Source organism: Genypterus blacodes, unplaced genomic scaffold, assembly GCF_046128005.1.
Source record: "Genypterus blacodes isolate CSIRO-AG114 ecotype Tasmania unplaced genomic scaffold, CSIRO-AGI_Gbla_v1 ptg000031l_1, whole genome shotgun sequence".
Taxonomy (NCBI): Eukaryota; Metazoa; Chordata; class Actinopteri; order Ophidiiformes; family Ophidiidae; genus Genypterus; species Genypterus blacodes.
The window spans coordinates 417,501-429,478 of record NW_027466844.1 but is presented as its reverse complement, the minus strand read 5'-3'; the positions used below and the strand labels follow the sequence as shown (position 1 = coordinate 429,478).

Genomic DNA, 11,978 nt, shown 5'->3' with positions numbered 1-11,978 from the left:
TATCTTTATTTATCTCCAGGGGTAAATAAAGTACTATCTTATCTTATCGCATTTCTGTTGCATTGCGTTGTACAGGTGTACCTAATAAACTGACAACTCCTACTGAGCTAAAGTACTTTTAGTTTTACAGAAAAAAATGTTTCACTGTTAGATGAGGCTTTTTATATGAAGTTCCAAATTAAATTAGGTTTGAAGCCCCTAATTTAATACTTAGAAATTCACATCAAGGCTTGAAAAGTGAATATCCAGTGACCAGTGGAAACAAATTGTGAATTAGATTTTATTTGCTGGTGGAAATAATCTGATTAGAATCTATGTTGCAGGGGTAAACAACAATGTAAGGCTAAATCTAAGTCTAAGTATTTATCTCTGTAGAAAATACTACATCCATACTAACCATGCTTATCCTCAATAACTTCATCACAAAATGAACACAAATGAATTCCTCCTAATGTCGCCGTAGGGTTCCTGGAGGAAGGTGACAGTAGACGATGTCATGCCATTTGATGAGGAAAACCACCTGCTCCTGCCTGCCTCCACCTCTGAGTCAGAGCTGTGGCCAATGTTGTTGGCTAAGGCTCTAATTAAAGTGGCCAGCACAAAGTGAGTTATTGTACAATTCAGCAGAAACTAAGCATTTCAACACTGCTTCAAAGCAAGTGGGGCTCCAATCGTCATAGTCTTAAGTGGTCTTAAGAACAGTTCGCTGTAATTCCAAATCTCCACCCACGATCCTGCCTGAATAAAATTTGAGTCTTGAGCAAGAAATTGTGAAACCGCATGGTACATTTTGTACCAGCTTGCCTCTGCCATCAAATTAAATTAATACCAGCACATCTCAGTAGACTTAATGAAAGCAGATCAGTATAGGTCACAGAATCTACTTGACAAATAACTGATATGTATAAAAGGATTCACAACACCTATTATAAATTATTGCTATAATATTGACAGAAAATGTGGGTTTGACAGGCACATTTCTTAGCAATACACCATGGGTGTGGACAGAAATCTAAAGCTCCTCCAAAGCACACAAAAAAGCCTGACTTTGCTGACCTAGCAAACCTTCACCTGATCTCACCCTGAGGCTGAGATGGAATTTGATGACTGACAGGCAGGATTTGTGAGTGTGATGCCGCAACATGCTGTGTTTGAAAGGTGGCTCTTCCTGTGCCAACACAAGGTCGAGGCATACATGTTTCATCCAAGACAGGAAATACAGGAGCCTATCACCCAATCATCCATGACTCATACTTAAGGTTTTAGACTTTACAAAGATGTCTGCTGGAATTTCAGAAAGGCAATCATTGGATGTGGCCTGTATATGGAATGTGCCATTACGAATCAAGTTCTATTGATTACTGGAGATTGTTTTGTATTGAACATGGGAACCAATTAGACCTGCCGCAGCAACTGAAAACACACACACACACACACACACACACACACACAAGCACACAGAGAACACAGACACCACTCAAAATTAGTTCCAGAGGCCTAATTAATGGCTTTTCCTTACCGTAGCTCAATCTGTGACATTCAAATTCACAAACCGTAGATAAATGTCAGAGCTTGTTGACACATCGATCAATTTCATTAAATGTTGAACTATGTAAGCTCTGAGTCCGACATACTGTAGCTCCTGGTCCTGCCCTTCAAGGTGGTGTCACTAATGATCAATCGGTGTTCTGTTTATAGTGTGCAGAAAACACAAAATCGCCGCTTCTGAATTGGAAAACAAAGCATCAATCATCTTTTGTATTCTTTCCTTTCAGTGTTGTATCAGAGCTCTCTGAGGAAATGGACGAGGTCACATTTATCCACAGTCTCACCAGCTGGATACCACAGATCACTCCCATAAAGTAAGTCCATCTCCTCTGTCTGCTCAATCCTCTCTGCTATGGTTATTTAGCTTTATATTCCCAAAAAATACACAAATACTGTGTATGAATGTTCTGTATGTACCTGCTTAGCTTTTCTTTTTTCCTGGCAACCAGATGGTGAGAGACAAACAGGCTGTCAAATCCCTGGTAGTTTCCTGTCAAACTAAATCCACACACAATCTGACAAGCTCTGCATTTTTCCTTATAAAGCATTCTGCAAAACAATACTGTTACCTGATCATTCCGAGGGGTTTATAACTCTGCAGCAATTGGAGCAAAAGGGCTGATGCCTAAAATGGAAACAAGAGGCTATGTGATAAAGGAGAAGAGGAGCAGTGTGGAGTTGTGGATCACAGCTTGTCAGTGATGGAACTTTAATGGGGCAACAGTGATTTGGTATGGAGCAGGTGCCTGTTATTCCTTCTACCTCAGCAGGTTAGCTGTTGTTAGTCGGCCACCCGGGGAATCAATCAACATGCACAGGCAGTGAGCATGACTGTGCTTGTGTTTCAGGTTGATTCATTACTCGTGGGTGTGCTTATCCACACACAAACACACATGCACAAGATGTTATTTACATCAGTTGCATTTTTTTAACAAATGAAAATATGTTTCATCTCTTTGCAATTGTCAATGATATTGTAATAATATCCATATCTGTTGGAGGAAGTGCAGATTTCTGCTCACAAAGCTCTATATTTCATGAATGATCTGAGTTGGCGTATACTGGAGCTGCCAAAGGCTGTTAGACAGCAGAACTATGACATACTCCGCCACAACTGACACCTTCAGCATTCTCAATTTTGCAGTTTTTGTACTTTCTATTCCTTCATTGTATTGTGTGAGACATTTTGGCCTCTTTGAAGCCAGACTTCAGACTCTATTGGGAATTCAAGTATCCGATTTTCACATTTCCTCTGTTTATAAGAATGGTAAGATAAGCTTGAATAAGAAAGGCAAAGCAAATAGGTGAAATTGCCCTTTAAAGGAACACCATGGTGATGTATGTTCCCATTACATATCCCGATTTTCTCACTCTTAGTCGTTCCTTCTTTCACATCCTGTTTTTAGTCTGCTGCCATAAGATAGCAGCCTGCTGGTGATCTGTTATAGCATTCTTTCAGCCTGAGTGTCCTAAGATGCTCCATAAACCTGCCAAGGAAAGAAGGCATGGAGGCATCTGCGAGCTATTACTTTGGCTCTGGCTTCATACCCCATTGGACTCTTCAGCGTGCTCTGTCAAGTCTGTGAGATTAAATCAAAATTACCTTTTTAAATGACGCCTTTCAAGAAGAATGGATCAAGTGCTTTAATGTAGTTGAAAATAAAATTCCATTGTGCTCACTGTGGTTTATAAAGGCATGTATTGGTAACAGAAGAAAGATGACACAGCAGGCACCACATTAAAAACAACTTGATTGTTTGCAGACATTTGCGTGTGTGAATATGTGTGTGCGCACGCATGATATGTTACATTTGTTAGTGTGGGTGTATGCTCTGTCATTGCTTTGCATGCAAGCATAGGGATCACAGACACGGGGGAGAGATACTGGGGCCCAACATGGCATAAATACAGAGACATCACAGTAACACAGTGCCAGGAACAGACATAGCAGCTCACTCAGGATTAACACGGCATACAAAAAGCTTCTAACAGTAGACTTCATCTGGTTGTCATGGCCAGTCTGTCTCATGTAGTCGATTCACACGAAATACAGTATACAGTAAAGATAACGGGCTATGTAATGAAAAAGCAAAAATTAATAGAATGAATAAATTCCTCCCATTTTGCCTGTAACTGATCATATTCTCTTTAATATCCTCTTAGGTCCATTTACGCCGGCAAAGTCTGGAAATTCTTACAAGATACAATTCCCACATTTACACACCCAGAGGAGAGCTTGTTGGAGATGAAGGCTGCACATCCTCCAGCAGAGATGGAGCTCGAAAAAGGCAAAGGTCTACATCAAAACACACACACACACACACACACACACACACACACACACACACACACACACACACACACACACACATACACATACAATACACAAAAACACAAAGGCTGTATATGTGTATTTGTGTACAGTATGTGTATCCGTACACACACTATACATTTATGCGAGTGCACAATGCGTATAAACTATTTTCCTCCCTCTGCATCCATAATTCAGCTAGTATGGAGCATAGCGATGAATATTTCATTGTCATGCAGAAAAAAAACCTCTCCATATTCTCTCAACAATGATCCCAATATTGCAAAGCAGAGAAGTTACATTCATACCTTTGCAACCGTCATAGTTTTGCTTTGGTGACCCCAGGCCTAAGGTCACCATCACCCCAAGCCAAAGAGCGCCTGGATTTCTGCGCCCTGTCACCAGCGTTTCAAGTTTTACTTCCTGTTTATCTTAGCTCATGTAATATGGAGTGCAGGGTGGGTTAATGTGTGTGTGGCGGGATATAAATAAACCAGCAGAAGGAGCATTGGCTGGGTGAATTATTTGGTGTCCTCGTAGCGCAGAACACTCGCCCAAGTCATGAGTGTTTTATCTGATGAAGACTGTTGGTGTCCTCTAAAAAGCAGTGTGCGGTTCGGAGTTGATTCAGGTCATCAAGATCCAGTAGATAGAAACTGAATCCATCATCCACACACCGTGTAATGAATCACAACAAACCAGGCTAAATTACACTGTCTGCGAGACGAATGCTTTGTGCTAAACGTACAATTATCTGATTGATTTGTTTTAATTTAGGGGTAGAAAATATCACAAACTTTGTGTTATGCATGTGTGTGTCATCTCTCTGCCCTACCTCTCTCATCCCACAATTCCCGCTTGTTTACAATAATTAAGGTGTTACAGATTAGCATAATGCGATGACATGCACACATAAGAAGGCTTTCATGTCCTAAACAGTTGTGTTTTATGCATTCCATTGCATACCCATATGTCCGCTCTGACACTATAAAAACACTATCTCACTCTCTGTCCCTGCAATGCTGCTCACCATTATGTTCTTTTGAAATGCATAAATCACTATGCAGTGTGAAAACCACTTCTCTGTTCAATTGTTAATGTGTGGCCTTTATATTAGTCTAGCAGTGCTCCCATCTCTTTCCTCCATGGTCCTTCAAATTGATTTTCCGTGTCTCCTGCTCTCTGTGCTCCTTATATGATATATACTGTATACCAAGATGTGCTGTAGGGGGCAGATGCTCCTGAAGAAAGCCTAGATGCGGCCTTCTTTCCTTATTTATACCTATGAAGGATGAGGGTTTCGCAAAGTAGAGCGAAAAGACTCCAAGGTCTCATCTTTAATACTTATCTGGCTCTCTGTCTTGAATAAATCTACTATATGTTTATTTGGAGTTAAAGCATCTTCAGTTTAGAACAAATGCAGCGATACAGTGCAAGTTGTACATTTCTATTCCTTCCTGTTGAGTTTATATCTTCTGTGTTTGCTTTGCATGTTCCCTGGGTACCCCAGAGATAGTGGTGTGTGCCAGTCACTACCCTTTCCATCCTCTCACCAACAAGGCTTTTGTGTTTGGCCAGATGGTATGTCTTTTCTCTGTTCCGCCTCTCTTCTTCTCTATGCATACTCTTGCAAATTCAGTGCAATTTTTGTTACTCGGCCGCACTGAAGGCATTAATACACACATTTTGGGATTTCCACATTGCCACCTAATCTTCAAAACCACATATGGAAGCAGCTAGATTCACATTATGATGTCAGTTCTGCACAGTCTGGATACAACCATGTTATAATTACATGAGTTAGATGTTTGATTTTGATTTTGTTTTTTTTTAGCTTATGTCAATTACCTCACAAGTGACCCACATAGTTCAAATGAGTAAACCTCTAAGGAGACATACAAGCTCCAGCAGAGGATAAGAGCAAAATGTGTAGCTTTTCTGTACCGTCTATGTCTGTTACCCCGAATGGATCCATATTCCTGGATCCACCCTGATCTCATTTAATCAATTTGCATATCATATCTCTTGTGTCTCTGTATGTTCTTACTCATTCCATCAGAATCCAGCCATAGATATATCTCTGTTACATGGAGCAATCATGTAAAAAATACAGTGAGACCTGTTGAAGCAGTGGGTGGTAGAGATGAAACATAACAGTCCCTGTGATCTGGGGGCATGTTATGTTCTATTTGGATGCTTTGCAGCAACAGGCTTCACTTGCTTTATTATTAACATTCATGCTAAACCTATTTGGTGAAGAATCTTCATGGTTTTTTCTCCCGCAGAAGGAATACATTACCTCTGATAATCTCTGGATAATTTGATGTATGCAAGACTGCACAAACTGCCAAACTTGGTTAGTTTATGGGTAACAGTGACACACACAGCGTGACTAATCTATAATTAATCTGTGCTTAAATGTGTGTATGGCATGTAGGCAGATTCTTCAGAGACTCTGCGTCGGTACGGTTTCTCGCTGCTTTACAGCCACATTGTCCTGCTAAACAGGACTCGGGCTTGCCCGCTGGAGCTTCCTCCAAAACCACCACCCGTGCCAAAGTGGAAACTCATCCGACCCCCTAAGGAAACTGTGGTCACTGACGAACCTCAAAGTGAGTGTGGCACAGAAGACTGGATTGTGGTTTTGTTTGTTTAAAGAGAAGTCAGAAGTGATGGAGTAACCAAGAGATTTAACCCAAAGAAAAAAAAATGCAATAACTGTATCAAATGACTCAAATATAGGTGAAGATCAGCAGAAAGTCAGAAATAAATGCCAGGAGAAGAGTATGACATTTACAGTACAGAGCAGGATAGCTGCAAATGTTCAGAATTTAAAATAGCTGCTGGCTTGGGTAAAATTTGACATCAGCTGAACCCAAGTACGGTGCTGGTGTGACAGGAGAGATTGTGTGTTTTGTTTTGTTTTTGCAGAGCCAATCTTGTCGAAAGCGGAGCAGTTCATTGAGCTTGCCAGCCCTTTTCTCTCCGACTGCACCATGAGTAAAACGGATCCGATCCCACAGCGGTGTGTACAGAGCGAGATCAGTTCAGAGATTGAAAGTAGCGCTATGAAAGACACGGTGTTCTGGTGCCTTTTGATTTGCGATCACATGAAATGCATGACTCTCCTGCGAATGATATGATCGATATTCTCCTTTTTAGACACAGTTGTGTTTGAGACGTGATACAATGCCTGTTTCCAGCATGTGCTCATGTTGTATGAGTGTGTGTGTGTGTGTGTCTGACAGAGAGGCCAAGAAGATGACTCAAAGGAAGATTTCCCACAACGCCTCTCTGATGTCCATCGCCGAGAAGCAGGAGGCTGATAGCACTGACTGTTCTGAGCCTGAAGCAGCTGACAGTGTAGAGGTACAGCACACAGTCCAAAGTTCATTTCATAATTTCAACATGTATGGGTTGACAGTTAACATCAGCAAAGTGAATACATGATGCAATGTGTGTGTGTTGTTTGCCCACAAGTCTGTTGAATTGCGAGGTTTGCCTCAGCAAGTCGCTGACAGTGATAGTAGGCAAGCGTAGAGGAAAGTAATTGTCTTTAAACGATTGTTGCCTCACCTCTTCTTGTTCTACCCTCGCTTCATTCCCTCTATCGTCTGCCTCCGCTAAGTATTCTGTTAAAGGCTCATCAGGGCTGATCTGTGTGTCAGTGACAACAAGGCTGCCATCCCCCAGTCTCAAAGTCACTTCTGTTGCCTCCCAGCCAGGCCACTGCTGACCAAGGGGCACATCTGCTCCGGAGAGTGAGAGAGAGAGAGAGAGAGAGAGAGAGAGAAAGAGAGAGCTACTGTAGTGAGAGGAGGGAGGAGGGGGGGCAGGCGGGTGGATGGGTGCAAAGAGAGACAGAGACGAGGATAGAAACTAAGATAGAGAGGAATAAAGGTGGGTGGCGTACTGAATAGAAATGGAGGGAGAGTGGAAATGGTAAGAAGGTAACGGCTGGGAAAGGAGAGATAAAAGCAGACGGAGGAAGCGACGGAGAAGGGAAGAGAGAGGTTCTGGTGTGTGGCGGGAGTAGTGAACGGGGTTGCGTGGGTTTTCATACTGGGAGAGGTCGCGCACTCTGCCGATGTAAAAAGCAGCGCAATTAGATGGTGAGCCATCAGCGTCTGCGTCTCCTGGGGGGCTCATTATTACACTTCACTCCGAGCACACAGAGGAAAAAATAGAGTTCATATTAATCGCCCTCTTGTGTAACTGTGACCAGTTATAGACTGGTTAGGCTCGGGCAGTATGGACACGCTAATTTGATGTGTCGTTTGATGTATGTACACACTGGCCTTTGTGTGGAGCAGTGTGTGTGCGTGTGTCTGTGTGCGTGTGTCGTCTGCGTGCTATATTTGTACTGCATACGTCGCCGCTCCTCGCCAGCATGTGTCGGCTCACGTGCTCGGCGAGCTGTACATCAAGTCAGAAGGGCTTTCTGCAGTTCTGACCTCTCCCTTTGTTTCTCTCCTGACCACACAGCCCACCTCTGTGCCTTGCTTCCTCCCAGGATAAAAGAGGGCAGGGTCACATGATGGCTCTTATACCCCCGATCAGGCTTTTTCACTCCGTTTTAGTGTAAGGTTAAAGATTTAAGTCCTGTGTGTAACCCGGCTATTTTGACCTCTGATACGCTTGGAATGTGGTTAATCACTAAGTCGCCAAAGCTCCTCTGTGGTGGCAGTTAAGGGGCACCAGAGAACTACAACTCCCACAATGCTCTCTGGCATCATTGTGGAAATATAGCCACAAGTTTGAGATGACCTACCTCGTCACACCCATGATGTGATTTTGAAGAAACAGTAGGAATCACCTCAGAAAGTAACAGCTTCAAATCCCAGGAGCTCACCATAACAATGTCCTATTTCTATATGTACATAAGTCATGTAATATCTGGCATACTGTTCGTGGACATAGTGTGCTTTATCTACGTAATGCTGTGAACACACACACACACACACACACACACACACACACACACACACACAGAGCAGTGCAATATGAGGTCAAGTGTGCCTCCCAATCACAATGCCTCTTTCCGTCCGTCTGGGTCTCTGGGTACTTATTCAAATCAACCGTGACTCACACACACATTCACACACATGCTCACATTAGTGAGTCATCAGAGTGTTGGCATGTTACATGACACTAGACCAGTCTAGCTTCAGAGGCGAATAGCTATTGTCCATTCAGGGAAGCATTAATTGTACAAATCCTAAAAGAGGTTTTAAGACAATTCTAGCTTTCTAATTGGTTGGTTTGAATGGTTTGAGAAACTATTTCCTGCCTTGCTCAAGCGAAATAATCAGAACATGGTATTTGAAGTATGTAATGAATCCTGAGGTGTATTACTATATTATGTTGGGCAGATAAGTGTGAAATCAAAGCGGTTGAGTGAGAAAACAGCATGCCAAACAATGTAATAACTCCTTGTGCGTCAGTGGCAGTTGCAGTAAATTAGGGCTGGTGTTCCCTGGGTGTGTTTTTAGCTGGGGAGGAGCAGCCCTTGTCACATTAAACCATGTCTCATGTCCTGTGGTGTTCGGCGAGAACAGCGCAACACCACAGCTGGCACGGAATCACTAGAGGGTGGAAGCACATCTCCGGCACTGTTACTCTATCAGCCACTCTGTGCTCATGCAACAAACACACATACACACACACACACACACACTCTCACTCACTCTCTCTCTCTCTCTCTGTTGCTCTGTCCCTTTAGGTTACTGCAGAGGACAAAAAGCAGGACGAGGACATCAACTCCTCTGCTGGTATAAGCTGTTCTTTTGCAATGCCGGGCTGCTAATTATGTGGAAAACAATCTAATTTACAATATAAACACACACAGCCGACACAATTAATAGACTCACCGCAGGTCAGAATTAGACACCTGTTCATTTCTAGTTCATTAGAAATCCTCTTAATAGGTTAACTTGCACATCATCTGTCAGCACCATTAGATGAAGCCTTTGCGTGTGCGGTGTCGTCCACCTCGGCCGTTCTCTACCTCTCCAACGATTTGGCAGAGACTCTTTGAAGACGAGACTGAAATTATGCCTTCTGACAACCGGCCAATTCCCTGCCTTCTCTCTGCCCCCGTTTAGTTGCTTAGTAACACCTGCAGTTTGAGCGGACCACCATTGCTCAGCAGCGGCAGCAGCAGCAGCAGCACAAACACTGGCCCTCACCGCCTCGGCTCTCTGATCAGACTCTTGCTTTCAGAAGAGCTAGGGAAGAGAAGCAGCGTGTGCGTGTGTGTGAATGTGTGATCGTGCGTTTGTTTTTTGTGTGTGTGTGTGTGCCTGTGCGCATATGTCTGTGACTTTGTTCCACATGCGTTGAGATTGTGGGTGTCGGCGCGTGGGAGTATCCATGTGCACTTACACTCTGCCATTATGTGGGAGTTGGACAATTTGAATCACTGTGTTAAAGAGTCTACGATACTTTTAGTGTGAGTCACAAGAGGAAAGGGATTCAGTTACTAGCAGCGTTTTCAAATGGGGATTTCCGACGCCGTCCTATTTCCCTTTCCCAGTGTTATTAAAAGCCCCAGTGAAAAGCACCAGGTAGTGGAGATGTTCCCTCTCACATTGATTTTGGCTTGAGTAAAAGCTGCTAAAACAAACCGTTCCATTTTGAATTAAACCACAGTTTAAGTTGGGGAAATTTGGAATGTCTCATCTGTAAGACTGCAGTGTGTTGGTCCTTCCAGATCAGACTGAAACACAGACGCAGGAGCCCGTCACACCCGCGCTGCAGAACACTTGGATGGACCTGTGTGACTTTATCAAATGTTTTCAGTGAGACACACACCTACACAAAGAATCACACATAATTTCTTTCCCAGTGTTTCATTAGAACTGTATTAAACTGCATCTAAAAATAGAAATAGCAACTGAACTAGTACTTTAACACAGACAATTCTCTCACTTATTTGTTGTTTGTCTTTTCTCTTTTTATTCTCAGAAGCCTCTTGGTGTTCCATAAACCACAAAGCTATCCAAACCACTTTCATTTTTCGGAATTTACGGTATGTATCAAGCTTAGCCCGCTGGCCAATCTCCCTTGCAAATGTACGAATGTTGATACTGGCACACTGACAGACACGTCGATGTGCTTGTATATTTGATATTGTGCGAGTACATTTAGCTGCTGTTGTCTGCAGAGCACTGGAATGGCCGCCCACTCTGCCTCTGCTTTGTCTTCTCTTGTGTCACAAGTATATATCCACACAGATACGCACACACACAGAGCATGATTTACCCAAACTATAAATAGCTCCCTGTAAGTGTTGCTTGATTCCAATATACAATACAAAGCAGCCAGCAGGTAAATGTTTGTGTTGGTCTGAAAACGAGCGTCGAACAGGAAATATGAGCCTAGTAACGAGAACGACACACACTCACAACCAGCAGACGGGCAGATAACAAGCATGGAATGACTGCTGCAGTCACCACGGCTGAATGTTGAACCCTCTCTGTTGCCTGAATGTGTTTTCCCCCTCGTCGCTACGAAAAGGCGTTGAGATGATATGCATGCAAACTCTTTTCCTCTCCAGCATACGAATACAAAATCATAGGTTTATGTTTGAGGACATCCAACTAGACGCCATCGTGTTAGACCTAAACATCCACATGGTTCTCAAAGCGCTCTTCCTGTTCTTATCCCCCCCGAAAACAGCAGAGGGAGGACAGTGAGAGCTCTGCGTATTTGTATGAGAGAACTCTCGTCTGTTTATATTTGTGTGTGTGTGTGTGGGTATAAGTCAGAGGGAGCACTTGATTGTTTTTGTCATTTTGGACGCATCCATCTCTCCTTTCCCCTCTGTTCACCTCTCTTTCTCTTGTGCTTCATATTTACTCTGACATCCTCTGCATTCACTAGCTCGGCCTCTTCTTTTGGACTACCTTGAATGCTTCTATACCTTTTCTACTCTCTTCTTAATCCCTCCACTTATCTCACGATTCTCCTCTTCTTCCCTCCTTTTCTCTTTATTTTTCTTCAGCTGCTTCTCTACTAAGCTACTTCTGTCTGCTTATCTCCCATCTCTGCCTGCAGCTGTCTCCTCTCTCTCCCTTTCACTTGTTCTTTGCCGTGTCTCCCTTCATAGTGATAACTA

General features: G+C 43.1%; 1 protein-coding gene across 1 annotated transcript in view; it reads left to right on the top strand.

Moving 5' to 3' along the window:
* The window catches only part of adgb (androglobin), a 30,443-nt gene that overhangs the window by 3,869 nt on the left and 14,596 nt on the right, over positions 1 to 11,978 (top strand). The window contains 10 exon segments of the mRNA XM_076145872.1: positions 464 to 603; positions 1,776 to 1,862; positions 3,712 to 3,855; positions 5,359 to 5,440; positions 6,297 to 6,471; positions 6,791 to 6,884; positions 7,108 to 7,228; positions 9,582 to 9,630; positions 10,572 to 10,659; positions 10,826 to 10,889. Of these exon segments, the coding sequence (XP_076001987.1) occupies positions 464 to 603; positions 1,776 to 1,862; positions 3,712 to 3,855; positions 5,359 to 5,440; positions 6,297 to 6,471; positions 6,791 to 6,884; positions 7,108 to 7,228; positions 9,582 to 9,630; positions 10,572 to 10,659; positions 10,826 to 10,889 (1,044 nt within the window).